Source organism: Metarhizium brunneum, chromosome 1 (assembly GCF_013426205.1).
Source record: "Metarhizium brunneum chromosome 1, complete sequence".
Classification (NCBI taxonomy): domain Eukaryota; kingdom Fungi; phylum Ascomycota; class Sordariomycetes; order Hypocreales; family Clavicipitaceae; genus Metarhizium; species Metarhizium brunneum.
The window spans coordinates 2858238-2876226 of NC_089422.1; the positions used below are offsets into that span (position 1 = coordinate 2858238).

Consider the following 17989-nt stretch of genomic DNA (forward strand, 5'->3'; position numbering starts at 1 on the left):
GGGCTAGAAGTGCCTGGCTATCTCGTTATCGCCTATGCTCTTGTTTGTCGGGTTGATCTTTTGGTGTTTTTTCTTTCTTTCTTGTTTCTTTTTTCTTTTTTTTTGTTGCACAGAGAAGCGGCGTTTTACCTGTGATTATTGTGGGTTCTATTTGGCGTTATGGGAGGGAAGCGGTAAAGAGCAAAGTTTGATGTATACTGTCACTCAGCCATGAAAGTTCACGTCTAAGCTTCACAGATAGACCAAGGAAGTCTTTTAGTCTCTTATCTCGACCAAGAAAACGAAATTTTTATGCGTTGCACTCGTTCCAAGATGATGAGTGTCTTTTTTTTCACGTCTGGCGTCTTGGAGTGTAGAGGGCATTGGTCATATGCACGTGTAAATGATACACATGACCCATTTTGCCGACATGTGAACTTTGAATGCAATGCCGCTGTCACCCACCTTGCCATGGAGCTTTCATACACCGGAGAAAATGCGTACAATCTTGTCTATGTTGTTTTCCCCCCAGTGGTACAATGTGCGATCGCATGATGTGAGCTGGGGCATGTCCAACCCCATGGTGTGTCGTGTCGTGCCTATCATGTGTTGCGGTGTAGATGGGTAGAGGAAGGGAAAAAAAGACAAAAAAATCCCGGCTCAAAGGGCATACAACATGGCCTGTTTTCCCCATGGCAAAGGTGGTAAAATGGCGACTCTTGAATTCATCGCCATCACCCAGTCGTAGAGTCAACAGCGGCGGAACGCCCGTTACCACTCCCCAAGCCATGTCCCGACAAGCTTACATGTCCCGCCGCGAAGACGGCGTCTCAGCACCGTGCGCACCGTCCCCATCACCAGGCTACGTGCTCGAGTGGTCCGCGAAAGACTCCCGCGCCCAACGGCACCGCCGTATCCTCCCGAGCGTCGAAGAGCTCCGCGCCGAACTGCTAGCGGGCGAAGGCGGCCGGTCCCAGGGCCGCATCCTCGTCCTCCGGGCAGGCCGCGTCGACGGCGCCGTGCGCGAAGCCCTCGTCAGCGTGGCCCGCGTCGACGGCGGGTTCATAGACGCCCACGCCGCGGGGACGCCGTACCGGCCGCGGGGAGGGAGACGCACGCCGCGACGGTGGTGGACCTGCGCGTATCCCGAGGTGGCCGCCGGCAAGGGCCAGGTGCCGCTGTACAGGCCCGGCGACGGGCAGGCCCTGACGATTTCGAGAATGAGCGTCTGGCTAGGCGGCGGCGGGGTGCCGGTCGTCATTGTCGGCGACGGCGCTGGCCCGGAGCGGCGCGACCACAAGCTCCGGCGCGAGCAGGGCGCCGCCGGCTACGGAGCTATTGGGAGCGCGCGCCCCGGCTCGACTGGGCGCGTGGAGATGTCGTCCTTTGAGCAGGACCTCTGGGAGGCGTTGGCGCCCCCGGACGAGGTGGCTGTCGAGGAAGTGCTGGGTGAGGTGGTGCTCGACCGCTGGACGGGCTGCCTGGCGGCGATGCGTCCGGGGACTATCGGCGGCGGCGCGGGCCACATGCAGGAGCGGGAGTCGCTCTGGGCGGCCATGGCCGCGCTCGAGTCCAACCTCGACGAGGCGAGGCGCTTCTCCGGACGGGGGAGGCAGCTCGGCGCCGCGGGCGCGTCGGCGTGGGCGGATCTGCTGCGGCGCTTGGAGATGAGGGTGCGCCTCGGGCAGCAGGGGATCGGTGCCGAGGCGTCTCCGGCTCGCGGCGGCAAGACAGACAACGACCGGAGCTTGGATAGGATCGCGTACCTGGGCGGGCTGATGCTGCCCGTGTCGGCGGTGGCGAGCATCCTCGCCATCGGGGGCGACTACGGGCCCGGGGGCGAGAGCTTCTGGGTGTTTTGGCTGTCAAGCTTTCTGGCGAGCGTGCTCGCGGTGCTGGTCATATATGCCGACCAGCTGCGGACGGTCGAGGTGTGGCTGGAGACGGGGGAGCTCGACGGCGAGCTTCTGCCGTGGGAGGGAGAGGGCTCGGAGGAGCATCTTGTGCAGAGGTGGGCGGACGGCTCGAGGCGCGCGGCGTGGGAGAGGAGGGAGCTGGGCTGGGGCGGTGCCGTGAAGAAGATGAGCGGGTATTACTGGTGGCGGAGGGATCCGGGGTTGGCGTTTAGGAGGCCGCGCGGTGTGAAGCTGGGAGGGTTGTAGATGTGCGAGACGTGGTGTTGACAAGTTCAACGGGTCGACCGGCGTGTGATGGCAGGCGTTTTGGTCCACGTACTTGATAGGCATATTTCGACCCGGACGCAACATGAAGCTTTCCAGACTGTGCGTGGTGGGAGTGCTTTTTTTGATACAAATGCTAGTTGTACAGTCTTTATGCCATGTCCTACGCCTCCTCGACGTGCCCGTCCTTCTGCTTAAACGTCACTTCCTGCGCATTCCTCCTCTTGCCCACCCTCCCCATGCGCTCCAGCCCATCCATCCACGGCCGCAGGACCTCGGGGATGGTCACGGTGCCCGTCTCCTCGTCCCAGCCGTTCTCCAACAGCGCCGCCATGACACGCGGCACCGCCAGCGCCGTCCCGTTGCACGTCCACGGGAAGCTGATCTTGCCGTCGACCCGCGTGCGCGTCGCCAGCCGCCTCGTCTGGTAGTCCGTACACGTGCTGGCCGACGTCAGCTCGCCCCAGCCGCTGTTGATGGACTGTCTGCTGGGGAACCAGGCCTCCATGTCTACTTTGCGCGTGGCCGAGGCACCCAGGTCTGCAGTCGGCATGGACAAGACGCGGCAGTAGAGCCCCAGTGACTGCAGAATCTCCGTCTGGATGTCGAGCATCTCCTCGAACACGTCCTGCGCCTCGTCCTCGCCGGGGCTCGTCCACGCAAACATTTCCACCTTGGTGAATTCGTGCACGCGGTAGAGGCCCTTGGTGTCGGCGCCACGCGCGCCTGCTTCGGCGCGGTAGCACCGAGACACGGCGACGCGCTTCATGGGCAGGTCCTCCGGGTCCAAGGTGGTGTTGGCCTTCATCCCGGCGAGGGAGATTTCAGATGTTCCCGCGAGGCACATTTCGGGCACGCCGCGGTCCGCATCGGCCTTGGATTGCGCAATGGCGTAGACCTGCTGCTCGCCGTGCTGGTCGCGTGGCTGGAAACCACACGCCGCTCCGATGTGGCTGTATACCATTGTCGGCGGCGAAACCTGAGTCCAGCCGTACTTGGTGGCGACGGCGAGCGCATACTGCACGAGGGCTTGCTCGAGTTGAGCGGCCTCGCCGACGAGGTAATACCATCCCCAGCCGGAAGCTGTGGCCGCGCCTGAGAAGTCGAACAGTCCCAGCTCCGAGCCGACATGCACGTGCGACCGCCAGACTTTGTTCTCGGGCGAGTTGTCAAAAGCCGTCGGCGGGTCGTTGACGTAGCTTAGAAGAACAGCCTCGTCTCCGCGAGGAGTGTCGGGGCTCGTTAGATTCGGAATCTCCAACGCGAGCGCTTCCATCTCGGCAACGGCCTCAGCCTCGCCCTTCTCGATGACGGCCAGTTCACCCTTCAGCTTCCTCGCCTCGTCCTGCACTTGCTCCCTGCCCATCTCCCGAATATCCTCGACATCATCATCCCCGCTGCTCGTGGCCGGATTCGCGAGGAATTTCCGCAGCAAATTTGACCTCTCGCGGAGTGCGCGCCCCTGTCGTTGCAAGACCTGCCATTCGGAATGCAGCTCCAGGATCCTGGCGGGGTATGTTGCTTGATTTCTGTAGTTTCGCTCCAGGCATGTGAGCTCATATAGCTCTGGGTTTTGACGAATGTGCTTGATGTCGATGATGGGCTTTGGCGCTATAGGCGGCCGCTTGTTGTCTGCAAATGTGCGCGCAGAGACGGCTCGCGTTTGTAGCTTGAGACCCCGACAGCGTAGACATGTCAGTGCTCGATTCATCGTCTTGGAGTGGTGATGCTATGAGCTTGAGCTCATGCTCATGCAACTCCGACGAGGGTGTGAGTGAGCTTGAGTTGAGGTGAAGCTCTCTGCAGCTTTTGGGGGGGTGGGGTCGGTCTAATAATGCAATTGGCCGAAATGGGGGACGCCAGCATTTAATGTCAAGTACATTGTACGTACCAGACAGTAGACTTGAATAACTGCCAGACTACACTCAACTGGGCAAGCGGATAGACTTGTCAAAAGTCAGAACATGCTTGTTCATTTATGAAAGCAGGCTTGTCGAATACATGCTCATGTACATTTCATGCGTCTAAATCAAGTGGTATCTTCTGAATGCACACCAACTCCTCTTCGCCTCACCTCGCCTCATGTCACCTCACATCCATCACCTTTACTACAAGGCACCCCAAACGCCGAGGGTCCAGTTTGTGTGATGGCCTCCAGTTCCTCTGATGGTGCCCATACTTTGCCGCTGCTGGTTCTTGAAATCAACATCACACGGACGAGATGCTCCGTTTGCGCCTTGCTGCAACCACAGCTCCCTATCTATGGTGGCCAAGGCTGGAATTTTCAACTGACACATCAAGCTGGCACCCGCCCAGGCTCCCAGCGAGTGAATAGCTCGCAGCCGGCCCTGGACCTGGGGCCGTATCGGCCTGTTGCGTGTAATCTTGGCCTCGACTTGGTCTTCTTGGGAATCTGTCGTTCCCGATTCCGACCGCAACCCATCAGAATCGTCACCGCCGGACTCTGACGTCCCAACAGAGGAGGTGCTTGACCTTTGGAGGCTAGCCTTGCGTTGGGCTCTGCGGCCGTTTCGCAAGGCCTCGACGCTTTGGCCAAACACAGGCTCCCAACCCCTTCGTTCAACAATGCTCGTAATCTCGTCCAAAATTCTCTCCTTTACACCTAGAATATTCGAACAGCCCCCGGTGAAAATGATTCGAGACATGCAGACTGCCCTGACGTCAACAGGCAGCTGAAGCAGGTGCTGATATACAAGCAGGTGGAGGGGCAGTTCGTGGTCATCAAAGGTGGTCCGAGCTGCTGAAGGGTCGAAAAATGAATCATCGCAGACATCGGCAAGCTTATTGAAGGGTATGTGGATAGTTGAGGGAGGGTTTGTTGATCGAAGTGGCACTTCGGCTATGCCGCTCGGCTGATTTGACTCTCCTTCATTTTCGTCCTGCTCCTCCACCGTGTCCAACTGAGTAGACTGTCTCTGAGATGACTTGAAGGCCGAGGGTCGACACCACATGAGTCGACACAGTATTTCCTCGCACTCTTCAAAAGCCACGGCTCTGTCTTCTGATTCGTCGTCTCCTGCAGAAGGGATCAAGGCATGAAGCAGTTTGTATAGCGCATCATTAAGACTCCTGCCACCCCTGACAGTCCTCGAGCTTTTCACTTCCCTGTATTCGTAAACACTGGTCACGGCAGTTTCGTTCCAGCCCATGTCCACGATCAATGCTGACCGTACGCCGGCTCCCACAGTTACCATTGTGGGAGTCGACATGAGAGAGATGATTGGGGTTTGGAAGTTGGTGAACAAGGTGTCCAATACAGAAGATAGAAGAGGAAGTGGAACAGCCGAATCCAGGACAAGACCAAGTCGTCTCGGCCTAGAGTCAATGAGCAGAAACCTAGACACACACAATGAGCACTTGTTCAATCGTCATGCCATCACCGCACGCTACCTTGTAAATGCTTCTCGCAACAGTCGGTCAAGCTTGTCTCGAAACAAGCCCAAGTCGACATCGCGCACGTCATAACGCCATATTTCGTGATCGGCGGCCCATTTCCTCGAAGGACCCGAAGCCGGTTCCTGCCAGGCTCGAAAATCACCAACTCGCCGTTGCTGTCCTGGTCCACATGACAGGCAGGCTTTAGGCAAGGAGTCGCCTGCAAAGCCAGCTCGAATATAACGCGAGCCGATCTCGAGAAGTACAAAATCGTCTTCTGCACGGATCGTTGATGGCGACCCAAATGAGGATGTGACGGTCCTTGGCGGGGTGTGAGGCGTTGATGTACTGGCCGGCGCTTGTGACGTCCCTGATCTTATCGTGGCCACGCTCCTGTGCGCGAGCGTAGTGCTTGCGCCAGAAGACATGGCTGGGGATGCAGATGCAGGTTAATTTTTAAGAGTGAATTCCAATTCGGCTCGGTGCTGTAAGACGACCAAGCTCATCACCAAAGGCGTGGACCAACCAGCGCCGGCTCAGGCGATAGATATGCACTTAGTGAATGTGGTACCTACATAAGCGGGCTGCAGTGACGGACCAGTTGACCCCTGATCAAATGCTTCCTGCCGCCTGTGTGGCCTCTGGGGTCGGCCCACAAAGTCAACAATGGCAGGCGTCGCTGAGGCGACGTGGGGCATTTGGCTCATCAATCACCTCGACCCCCGATTCTCCAACTGCAGCCACGCAAATCAAATGCCAATTTTGGGAACAATGCCGACCTGGAATGGGCATCAAAGGGTGCATAATGCCCCCAATCCTATATTCCTGCGCATAGCTAACTGGCTGAAGTATTTACAAAGAGCTCGGTCCGGGCAAGCGGATCTCGCTCTCCAAGCTTGCCGCTGATAGCTTGGAGTCGGCAAACCGACCGTATCGCATTGCTATTGACTTTGCAATATGGCACTTCCAGACACAGGCTGCACAAGGTCTGCACACCCGCCTCGCTACATATAGTCTGGCATAGCCATGACTCATCATGCTGACCTATCCAGGTGGTACCAATCCGGCATTGAGGACTCTGTTCTATCGCCTAGTTCGACTCCTCGGGACCCCAATACAACCAATCTTTGTGTTTGATGGGTCAAATAAGCCCATGTTTAAACGAAACAAACGATCAGGACGAGGCGACGGCGCTACAACGGCAGCGGCGAAGCACCTGATACGATTGTTCGGATTTCCTACCCATGATGCCCCCGGCGAAGGAGAAGCGGAATGCGCCCTCCTCCAGCGACACGGAATAGTTGATGCTGTTCTCAGCGAAGACGTCGACACAATAATGTTTGGATGCACAAAAACACTCCGTAATTGGTCTTCCGAAGGGAAAACTTCCACAGCACCAACCCATGTTTCTCTATACGACGTTGGGGACATGGCGTTGGGAGACCTAGGTCTTGATCGTGAAGGCATGGTGTTAGTTGCATTAATGAGCGGCGGTGACTATCTTCCAGACGGAGTACCCGGATGTGGTGTAAAAGTAGCCTGTGAGGCGGCCAAAGCTGGCTTTGGAAAATCAGTTTGCCGTCTAAAGGTATCCGATAAAGACGGTATACAAGCATGGCGGAATTCTCTACGGCATGAGTTACAAACCAACGAAAAAGGCTATTTCAGAACGAAGCACAAGGCGTTAACGATACCAGAAGACTTCCCCAACATCGAAGTCCTGCGCTACTACACCCACCCAATAGTGTCTTCCGAATCCAGTATTGAGGCTATTCGTCAAACAATGGAGCAAAAGCACGTATTTCATCTAACCGCATTGCGCGAGTTTACGCGAGAGAATTTCGACTGGGACTACCGTATAGGGGCTGTCAAGTTTGTCCGAGTTCTAGGACAGGCAATGCTTGTTCGCGACTTGGCCAATTCCCAAATTGCCGCCCAGCATGTTAAACGCATTTCTGGGCGACGAACACACTTTAGCACAGATGGCACACCCGAATTACGCTTGGCCTTTATCCCTGAGGAAGTTGTCCCCATTGATTTGGCGAAAGAAGTTGACGAAACTGTCAATCCTGGCCGAACAGGATTGGCGTTGAACAGCGACGATGAGTTCGACACTCCTGAGGGCGTCCCTACCATTAACGCACCAAAACTGTTTGACATTTCCAAACCCGATCTCGCCTGGGTGCTGGAAGGCTTGGTGAAAAATTCCGCCTCCGACGTTTTCCAAGAATGGCAATTGAAAGAACAGGCCAAGGCTGTCCGACGATCTCCTACAAAGACAAAGAAAAAAGCTGGTATAACCAAAGCTCTCAAAGGCTCCGATATGCCTCGAGGCTCACTTGACAAGTATGTCACAGCCACAAAGGCAGCTCTTGCTAGCAACCAAGGTTCTTCCAAAGCTCTTGAGCCAAGTTCATCACTCCACAAGAGCCTTGCGCGTCCCAAAGCCACGCCGAGCATAAGTAAGCAATCCTCGTCCTCGCCTACGAGGAGTCCGAAAACAGCGGCAACCATTGAGGTAATCGACAGCTCACCAGTCATGCCTAGATCCCCCAGGAGGCAACCAGACGCGATCTATATTTCATCAAGTCCCCCAGCGCCGGCATCCCGTTCTCCTCCTGCATCTCCTTCCCCGTCAGGTTCAGTTTGTAGTACGGCTTCCAAAATCCCACAGTCTCAAGAGGTTCCCGAATCAATACGCTCAATTCTTCAGGCGAGCCATTGCTCTAAGAGCCTGAAAAATCCACTTCAACGGCAAAGACAACATCAGGAGCCTAAAACGAACAGCTTGACGTTGAAACAGTCTTCTATGGAACTGTTTCTCAGTAAATCCAAGAGGAAAGCCACCGAAAAGCGAGTAATACTGATGAACAAGGAAGGGGAAGGGGAAGGGGGAATAAATTCCGACTCGGACTTGGAATCAATATCAGCGCTAGCACGGTCTCCCTCACCTATTCAGCCAGTCTTAAATCAGGAGACGGCTGCAGTTGGCCAGGGGGCGTCATGTTCGAGGGGACCGGGGCCATCACCAAAGAACAAGCTTTTTAGGGCAAGGCTTTCAGGTTCCGGCTTTTTCGAGGAAGTCGAATTAGATGAAGAAGAGCGCAATGCGGAATTAAATACAAAGTTGAGCAGAAAGGGAGCCGCCGTTCGGTGGAGTGATGTGTCAATCATTGATTTGACAGCCACTGATAAATAGCGAGCATAAGGCATGGGTTTATACTTGTATAATCATATTCATGGGGGATCATGTACGATAATGTGAGAGAATATAAGCTGGAGGCCATGTGTCTCTATACGGCCCATATCGCTACTTCTTTCACTACACAATGCGTGCTTCTGCGTGACGGTACTGGATTCCTACCTTTTGCGGTTAAACCATCCCGGTAGAAGAGGGTGTATCCAGCGTGTGCAGTATTCTTGTTTTGCTGAGTGAATTTACCAAGACACGACGGCGCAGAGAGGCGTCTATTACATACTCTCTCGCATCGGCAGTCAGAGCCCCTTTGTATTTGCCGCTTGGCAGTCCGCACATGCGTGTTTGATGCTACAGTATGACAGTTGCTTCAGGAAGTCAACGGTTGGCCTCTGCCAATGATTTGTAACCGTCATTGTGGTGAATGCAAATGGGACGACGCCTGTTATCTGTGTTCACTATGGCGCGCCGGCTGCCCAGACTTTCTAGTGTTGAATTCTAAGAGGGGGGGAGGAGCGCCTACACGTTGACTTGTTATACCTGGCATCTCATCGGTGAGGGTGTCAGGTGGCTGGCATCGTGTGAAATACGTCTTACCACCGAGACGAGATGGTCTTGAGCCAGCTCCTCAGTCTGCCTGGTATGCTGACGAGACGAAATGGCCATCTACCTGATCATCTCGTACTATGGGCCAAGAATGGGCGGGGACAACTGGTATTCATGTCACGTCATGTCATATGTCAAAGTTGGTGTCTGGCAATGTCGAGGACACGAGGACGGAGATGAATAACAAGACAGACGAGAGGTCCCTACGCGGGTTCACGGCTTGTCCTTTCTTGTATCATGTAGACAATTCGTCAATGTGTATGTACTATTTTGTCTTGACCCTGTTCTTCCTGTAGAATACATTGCACGCCCGACACGCCGCGATGCACCGATATCCCATATTTTCCAAACACAGTAGCCCAACGCTATGCACACGTCACTACGCCAAGTGATGCAGAACCTACGGTATGCTATGCAGTTTTATGCAGAATGACCAACCTCCTCATCAGCCTTCACCCATGACCAGATCAGGGTCGACCTCGGTCCCCAGATCCCTCTCCTCGAGGAACCTCCGGCCGACGAGCTCCCCGGGGAGATAGGTCTGACGAACCCTGCCGTCGCGGTAGTTCGGAGGATACTTGTACTCGGCGCCGTATCCCATGTCCCGCATAAGTCGGGTGGGCGCGTTCCGCAGATGCAGCGGCACGGGGAGACTGGCCACGCCCGGCTCGCGCAGCGCCGCGTACGCACTATTCAGGGCCCGGTACGCACGCGTGCTCTTTGGCGCGAGACACAGCGCAATGGCGCAGTGGGCCAGCGGGATCCTAGCCTCCGGCATGCCGATTTGCTGCGTGGCCGTGTACGCCGCCGTCGCCAGGGGCAGGAGGGTGTTGTCCGCCAGGCCGACGTCTTCCGAGGCGATGACGACCATGCGGCGGGCGATGAAGAGGGGGTCTTCGCCAGACTGCAGCATTCTCGCCAGGTAATACAGTGCTGCGTCGGCGTCGTTGCCCCGCACCGACTTGTGAAAGGCCGAGATGGAATCGTAGTGCTGGTCGCCTCCCCTGTCGTACACGAGCGTCTTGGTCAGCGACGACTTGATGTCTTCCTTGGTGATGCCCTCGCGCGTGGTCAGCGACAGCGCCACCTCCAGCAGGTTCAGTGCTGTCCTCGCATCTCCGTCGCTGAACCTGGCCAAGTAGCCCATCATTTCGTCGTCTATCAGCGGCGTCGGCGGGTACACCGCTTCCTCGGCCTCTCTGGCTCTCTTCAGAATACCCGTAATGTCTTGTTCGGTGAGCGACCGCAGCGTAAACGTGCGGCACCGGGACAGCAGCGCATTGGCGACTTTGAAGGACGGGTTTTCCGTCGTCGCCCCTATCAGTGTGACCGTCCCCGCCTCGACGGGCTTGAGAAACACATCTTGCTGCGCCTTGTTGAAGCGATGTATCTCGTCGCAGAATATGATTGTCCTGCGGCCCGTGAGAGCCAGTTCGTTGGCGGCTTCTTGGAACAGCTTCTTGCATTCGGACACGCCCGTGCTCGTGGCGTTGAGCTCGATGAAGCGACTCCCGACCATGTGGGCTATACATCTCGCGATGGTGGTCTTGCCAGTGCCCGACGCACCCCAGAGTATCATGGACGGGACGCGATTTGTCTCTATGAGGCCTCGTAATACGCCGTTGGGCCCTACAAGATCCTGCCCGCACACGTCGTCGAGCGTCGTGGGCCGCATCCTCTCGGCCAGGGGAGCTGAGCGTTGCGTCTTGGCCCTCTTTGAAACTTGCCCGTCTTCTTCCTGTCCGTTCACCACGCCATTTTTTTTGGCCTTCTGGTCGACAGCCGAGAGGCCGGAGCCCTCGTTCCCGGCACCGGGTCCTTCATCGAAGCTACGCTTCTTCCCAATGATGGGCGGGAACGTCCCATTCACAAGAGGGGCCAATGCCTTGCCATCGGAGTGTATTCGTTTCGGCGCGGGCGTTGAGAAGAAACTCGACGCACTGCGCTTCTGCTGGGAGGGCGTATGAGAAGTTCCGTTTTGCTGCGACGTGGGTGGCGAAGGGTCCTTGTCGGCGATGAAGCTTGTGCAGCCAGAGTCGATGTGGCTATTGATTTCGGACGATTTGACGGGTTTGTTGCATATGGGACAGTCGACTGCCATGGTCCATTGGCTCTGGTTCGAGCGGTATCAGCGGAGGTAGCGCTAGTATGTTTGGTGGCAATGGTCGGGTGTAGTTGGTTTGGACTTGGCAGATTTATTTGCAAAAAGCGCGAAGACGCGAATCGCACATGCGAGTTTAAGTGATGTGACGCGCTGTCTGGTGGCTTGGTGGTGCACATGTGCTCAGCTACAAGCACGGGTATTAGCGGGGCCACGGGTGTCAATTGGGGGAACCTGGGGCATGCCACCAGCACTGAGACGTCAAGCAAGACTGGAGGAGGCACAATCCCATCATTATTATTCTTTTATTATTTTTATCAACTCTTTTTTTATCAACTTCATATTTCTGATGTGGATGCTCATGCAGTAGCCATGGCCATTAGCCATCTCACCATCTATCTAGTACGAGTCTCCTAACCCGTACGTCCCACCACCACAGCTGACAACTCGACTTCATATCATTGTGTGGTCAGCTTCCATGTGCCGAGGCATGCAGGTACGCAAAGCCTTAACGTTGCACAGCAAATGAGATAAAATGAGCTGAATTTCCAAAGTTGGAGTCTGTAAGTGTATTACTACCCACCGCCTCTCGCTGTCAACCCATGTACCACTGCCGCCTCCCAAACGTATGTTTGTTAGCCCTATCAAGTTAAAGCTTGTAGCATAAAACTCCATCAAGTACACCCAAAACGCCGTATCTCATGCATGCAAGTCATACTATATAGCCTCCTCCATGCAACTGATCACTTGATGGCCTCACTCTTCCCGTAACACTGCCTCCAGCCCCAAGATTCTATCTATATACACAATTCGCTGGCTTTACATTGACGTCTTCAAAGTCCGAATCTTCGGCGACGAAATGGCGTTTTCGGCCTTCCTTTTGCCCAAAACAGGCTCGGGTGTTCGCCGGGAGGGACCAGGAGTGCCTTCACGGTCTCTCGTGGCTTCAGCGTGGCACGACGCATGGTACGCTCGGTTGCCCACGAGGACAGCGTCCAGCCAAACCCATTCTTGCGCCGTGTCGAGCCACTTGTTTTCGAACCTCTCTTGGCAGATTGGGCAAACGTTGTTGATGCCGCTCGCGGGATCCGGCACGGGGATATACTTGGGTCCCTTGTTCGCTTCTGATGCCTGCCCAGCACCGTCGTCGGGTGCCGGAATGTGATCCGAGTCTACTGTCTCGCGAGAGCGAAGCCAATCCTGGATATCGTCTTAGTAACTCCATCGCAACCTCACTCGAGCTATTCCTTCCAACATACCTGATAATCCACGTACCAACTTCGGTGCGTACCCCTCTTCTCGGCTTCTGTTGTTCTCTGGTGAACACGAAAATGCCAGTCCATGTGAGCCATCTTCTTTCGCTTTCCCTCCTCATCCGTCTTGAATCGTCGTCCACATTGCGAGCAAGGCGGACCGAGGTTATCATAGAGAGCAGCAACAGTACTGGGGCGGAATCTAGAGCTTGTTAGATTTCATGTGATGCGAAAATAGAGGGGGAATTGTACCGCTGTAGGAATTACGTACTGTTGTTTTAATGACGTCGAGTCTAGGACGGGGCCATTGAGACCATCAAGTCCCTGTTGGCTGGCTGCTGCCTTTGCCGAAGCCAATATGCTGGAAATGTTCAGAGGTAGTATTGACTGAGGCGGCGGCGGCGGAGGAGGAGTGGCGACAACTGGTACACCACTACTTGGAGGTGTAGCAGATGGTATCATGCCTGCTTGACGAAGTCGTTCCAGCAAGGACATCGGATTCTGAGGAGGAGGCTTCGGTGTTTCTGCATGGGTCGGAGGTGGCGATCGGATGGGAGCATTAGGAAATGGGGCCGCAGGAGTGGCATTCTGTGATGCTGCCGCCTGCCTAGCCATGAGTGCTGCCATTGCTCCTGGTCCCAGGAGAGAATCGAGCGTTACTTGAGGCTTCTGCTCAGGCACCGAGGCTGGGACTGGAGTTACAGGCGCAGGATGAGATGGTGGGTGGCCTTGAGGGGGCACATACCCAGGAACTGGCGTCGAGTTCTGGGATGGCGTTGCCTTCATCGTCACGGCAGCAAGTTCAGTTACTTTGTTTTTAATAAGCTCCAGCTGATCAGGTGGCAAACTAGTATTGCGCACAACGCCTTGAAGATCGAGCAGGGCTTTTAGTCTGTTTTGAACACTATTATCATTTGGGTTCTGTGCGAACTCTGCCCTCATGGCAACAATCAAATTCTGAATGTCATTGCTCAACGTTTCTACACTTATTCCAGCCAGTGTCCCCGCCCCTGCAGACCCATATGGTCCGGAGAGGAGCGGTTGGAAAGAGGCCGGTATAGAGCCATGTGGTTGAGGAGTTGAGGAGCTGGGGAGGAACTAGGCGGTGCATAGTCAGCAATGAAATCTTTTGTGTAGAATGGAGCCAGGAGGCTTCTTACCTGCTGTTGTTGGCCGGGGTATGGCGCCTCGCCGGGTCTGCTGCCATTGGGATAGCCATATTGCTGCGCAGGATACGGGCCAGCCGGACCACCAGGCTGCCCTCGCATGCCGGGAGGCGTAGGTGTGTTCCGGTGAGGTATCATGGCAGAGCGTGGTCGCCCAGGGATGGCTCCCGGTTGCGGCATCGTCGCGGCTCTGGCCTTCATAAGGGCATTCTCTATTGGACGAACCAGTTCGTGCGAGAAGACAGGGCGCGTGTCCATTGATCCAGGAACAGGATCCTTCCAAGTCTTGAGCATTTCTTCCATCTTCCTCCGTACGTTGTTGTCGACCACGGCATATGATTCCATAAATGTTTTGAATAGATTTCGACCAAAGTACAATGTGTATGGCGTGCCGACATTCTTCACAATAGAGTCGAGCACGTAGAGGGCGGGCAATTTTTTCGTCGGGGGTGCCTAACGGTGGGTTAGTTATGCAACTCAACACGATACGTCGTTTGCTTCATGTGTAGATTTATACCTTCAGAATATGTTGTTGAAGAACCTCGGCAATGGCCAGGGCGTGTTCCGTATTTTCTCTCGCAATCACGGTCAAGTTGCTAATCTCGAACCTCATGTTGGAAGAGAGATCTTCCAGAGCATGGCGGTAGTCCTCCGCAACCTCGTCGGCTTCCGACATGACTGAAGCTGAATTGAAGAGATCTTAACTAATTACCAACTGTTCTTCACCCTTTATCTGCCTATTGGGGAAATCAAACTGGGCCGTGGCAATGTCGTTCTCAAACCTGGACCAAGCCGCCGTACCGGGCAGCGTACTTGGACCCAGGGGTAGGAAACAAAAAACAGGGCAAGAAACCAAGCACGGGGGAATATTTCTTCTAAGGTGTTAAATTTTTTATATCCAGAGATTCCCTCCTGGGTGCATCCACCCTTGCCAACAACAATCAGTCGCCTGCCTGACCTGGTGCGACCTTTCAAGTACCACAGACAGATGTATCGCAGTCGGACATACTTCAGAGGATGCTAAACGCTGCAAGTGTCCCTCTAAGGAGAGGTTTTACCGACAGAATTTGTATCCAGGACCTTCAGAATCGTTCGTTGCTCATGAAGTGTTCAAAGACGACCGGCAAGTTGTTGTCTGGCGAATCGCGGTAGGGGACAATCAGGCAAAATCAGTTACAGGGTGCGCTAAGCAGAATATGGAGACGTATGTCGTTATTTAAGGGCGTCAACGAGTCGCTTTGTTCATACGCACGGCGAGGTCGATTTGTGTTGGGTTTGAGGATAGCTTGTTCAAGGGCAGCTCCCTGGAAAGAAAGGGCTTTTGGTCGTCGTCCTTTTGGCAATGAGGCACGGGTCACGGGTCACGTGTCACGGCGCCGAGCAAAATCGGTTAGGCTCAATGGTGCAGAACTGCACGTCAGCCATGCAACCAGGCTTCTTTACTCGTCAATGTGCCATCATCCACAATGTTTGATTTGAGGAGCAAACACAAGATAACAAAGGACATCAAGGCTTTGTTTGACGACCATCAACTAATCAGAAGGCACGTTCACATTGAACCACACTTGTCCCCTTCTTTACAGACCACAGGAAATATTTTTTCTATGTTGCAATTACTTGTCTATATCCAGCCTTGAATTGCGGAAAACAAAAGGGAAACAAATGACTAGCCGGATTTCCGTGAGTCCGGGGTATACTTCAAAAAAACAAGAAGAAGAAAAAAAGTCAAGTTAGGGACGCCTCCAACGCCAATTCTGACGTCCATTGTTGTAGTGTACAAAGGCACTCATTCAATTCTTAGATCCGATTCGGGTCGGGATCCGAATACAGATCCGAATACATACTGCTGCTCCCAGAGTCTGTGTTGTTGTGCATCGGGTGCATGACAGTGGGAGGTCGCCGAAGCCCCGGCATGACGGGACTAAAACGGTCCTTTTCACTATGACCTCTTTCAACATCGATGACAGGGGCGCTGATTTCGGGTCGGGCGGACTCCTTTTTCTTGCTGAACAGAGTCGTGGCCTTATCCGTGAAGCGAGTGAAGCACCCGGCCTTTGCGCCTTGTTTTCCGTACTGGTCTGTGTAAGTGGATGCGTAGGCCGGTGGAGATTGTCGACGGCCTTTGGCCAAGGCGCCGTTGGCACGAACATCGCGGGAGGTAATGCCTTCTTTTCCATTTCGCCACACAAAGGAGCACACAATGTTCGTTACGCCAAAGATAAAGGCAAGAACCCCAGCCGCAAGGGTAAGCTTGAGAAAGGGGGCCGCGACTTTCTCGCTATCCATGGCCGGCGTGTTGAGGTTACCGAAGATATTGCACCCCAGCAGGAGCATAATACTTCCCAGCCATGCTACGCCGTGCACGTCGGACAGCACTGGCCAAGATGATACGAAGTAGCGTTTGACTGCTTTGAACACGGGGAACTCGGAAAAAAGGAGGATGAGGCAGATGATGGAGTTGCAGCAGAGTGAGGCGCACTCAAACACAAAGTAGGTACGCGATTTGTCCACGTTGAGGATGAAAACCCAGTACGCTACACCCATTGTGGCGAGAGTGATGACGGTGCAAAGGCGAAGGATTTGCAGAACAATAATTCCCACGGCGTTGTCACCCGCATTAGCGGCAGCAGGGCAGAAGATTTTGACGATTTTGGACCACATTTTGGCTGGCCTTGGATCGGAAGTAGGATGCTGTGTAGAAAAAGACGTAAGCAAAAGTAGACCCTCGCCTCAATATGGCTTGAGAAGCGGTTAGTCCATACAGTTTTATGAAAGATTATTTCGGAATAACAAGAAGGAGATGAGACGACAAGTCTGGCCGAGGCTGCAACGATGTGTGTGCCCACACGGTAGGTCGAAAGGACATGTAGTTTACAACAAAATTAGGAACCGATATGGCGATGTGGTACAATTCGAAATTCGGAGGACCAGCCTCGTGTTGGTGTTTAGACACGGGAAATGAGGGTGAGGTAAACGGAATGGCGCGTTTGGGAAGAAGATGAAAAATAAGGAATGCGTAAGGATGAAATATCAAAACTCAACAAAGAAGGGAAAAGTGGTAATTGTTCACTAGCGAAGCACCATTGTCTAGGATGTTCAATAGAGGAGAGAGGGCGAAGGTGAACAGAGATCCAGTCCAGCTGCGTCTTTAATAAGTCAGAGCCTCGCACAACCATGAACAGTCACAGAACAATCATGCGGCATCAGCATTCAGGGACAAGAGCAAACCACCAACGGAATTCTCCTTGTCCCCCCCATGTCAGAAGCCGTGTTTGATGGAGAAGCGCAAGCGATATCCCACGGCGGTTTTGCGAGATGGCATCATTGGCATGGTTCGGGGTCCCAACAGCACTCCCCGGCGCCGGACCTGCAGATTTCAGGCTCACGAGATCCAACCATCCAAAGGCCAGGAGCAAGCCGTACGGACGGCGGACGGCGGCAGGCGGAGCATGATCAGCATCAATGTTTCATGGTCGACGGGATAGGTCGCGATGGAGCTAGAAACCACAAAGTGTCACGGCGGGCTGGTGCTGGCAGCTGCGGGAAGACAAACTTGGGCTGAAGAAAACTGGGACGCATGCTGGTTCAGAGAGTGAACAGCGCTATGGAAGGGATCCAATGAATCACGCTTATAGTCAAAAGACAAAGAATGCATCAGACATCAGACGCCGGCGGCATAGATGTCTTTGCTGGGATAAGGTTCCAACGTCGCGATTCGATTGGCCGAGAGCAGCCGAGTCGATCAACGGTTTCAAACCTCAGGCGGCGGGCCTGGCCACGGCCAGAGAGACCAGTACTGCAAGTGACTGGAGAGTCGAGACTTTTGCCAGGCGTGCCGAGAGGAAGGGCGCCTACTGATGCAGGACGGGGCAATGCGAACGTTGGGCGTTGATAACGGCATCTCTCTCTTTTTTTGTCCCCTCACTTCTGCTCATGTCTCGCCCGAAAGTGACACGATGCTAGTATTTTGGCATGGCTGAATCTTTGTGTCATGGTCTGTTGCCCAGTGTCAGCGGTTTGTGCGTACATGTACATACTACTCCTCGGGACTGCACACCCACGTGCCCATTCAGCCATGATTTACAGATGGGCCTTTGGGACTCCTGCACGTC

General features: G+C 54.5%; 7 protein-coding genes across 7 annotated transcripts; 2 read left to right on the plus strand and 5 right to left on the minus strand.

Moving 5' to 3' along the window:
• Window positions 1–671: 671 nt before the first annotated feature.
• On the plus strand, window positions 672–2141 carry G6M90_00g008710 (uncharacterized protein; the record flags this gene model as incomplete). Its single annotated transcript, XM_014694153.1, has 1 exon — window positions 672–2141. One exon carries the CDS (start codon window positions 672–674, stop codon window positions 2139–2141), a length of 1470 nt encoding a protein of 489 aa, XP_014549639.1.
• Window positions 2142–2322: 181 nt separating this feature from the next.
• On the minus strand, window positions 2323–3870 carry dia4 (Serine--tRNA ligase; the record flags this gene model as incomplete). The annotated part of the gene is made up of 1 exon (XM_014694152.1): window positions 2323–3870. One exon carries the CDS (start codon window positions 3868–3870, stop codon window positions 2323–2325), a length of 1548 nt encoding a protein of 515 aa, XP_014549638.1.
• Window positions 3871–4267: 397 nt separating this feature from the next.
• G6M90_00g008730 (uncharacterized protein) lies at window positions 4268–5983 on the minus strand (the record flags this gene model as incomplete). The annotated part of the gene is made up of 2 exons (XM_014694151.1): window positions 4268–5516; window positions 5571–5983. 2 exons carry the CDS (start codon window positions 5981–5983, stop codon window positions 4268–4270), a joined length of 1662 nt encoding a protein of 553 aa, XP_014549637.1.
• A 356-nt stretch (window positions 5984–6339) lies between these two features.
• On the plus strand, window positions 6340–8207 carry Gen1 (Flap endonuclease GEN 1; the record flags this gene model as incomplete). Its single annotated transcript, XM_066129655.1, has 4 exons — window positions 6340–6353; window positions 6405–6541; window positions 6608–8073; window positions 8103–8207. 4 exons carry the CDS (start codon window positions 6340–6342, stop codon window positions 8205–8207), a joined length of 1722 nt encoding a protein of 573 aa, XP_065985772.1.
• Window positions 8208–9802: 1595 nt separating this feature from the next.
• On the minus strand, window positions 9803–11458 carry G6M90_00g008750 (uncharacterized protein; the record flags this gene model as incomplete). The annotated part of the gene is made up of 1 exon (XM_014694149.1): window positions 9803–11458. The coding sequence occupies one exon, from the start codon at window positions 11456–11458 to the stop codon at window positions 9803–9805; it is 1656 nt and encodes a 551-aa protein (XP_014549635.1).
• An 819-nt stretch (window positions 11459–12277) lies between these two features.
• Window positions 12278–14553, minus strand: G6M90_00g008760 (uncharacterized protein; the record flags this gene model as incomplete). Its single annotated transcript, XM_014694148.1, has 5 exons — window positions 12278–12658; window positions 12718–12913; window positions 12983–13809; window positions 13872–14330; window positions 14395–14553. 5 exons carry the CDS (start codon window positions 14551–14553, stop codon window positions 12278–12280), a joined length of 2022 nt encoding a protein of 673 aa, XP_014549634.1.
• A 1121-nt stretch (window positions 14554–15674) lies between these two features.
• On the minus strand, window positions 15675–16538 carry G6M90_00g008770 (uncharacterized protein; the record flags this gene model as incomplete). Its single annotated transcript, XM_014694147.1, has 1 exon — window positions 15675–16538. One exon carries the CDS (start codon window positions 16536–16538, stop codon window positions 15675–15677), a length of 864 nt encoding a protein of 287 aa, XP_014549633.1.
• Between the last annotated feature and the right edge of the window lie 1451 nt (window positions 16539–17989).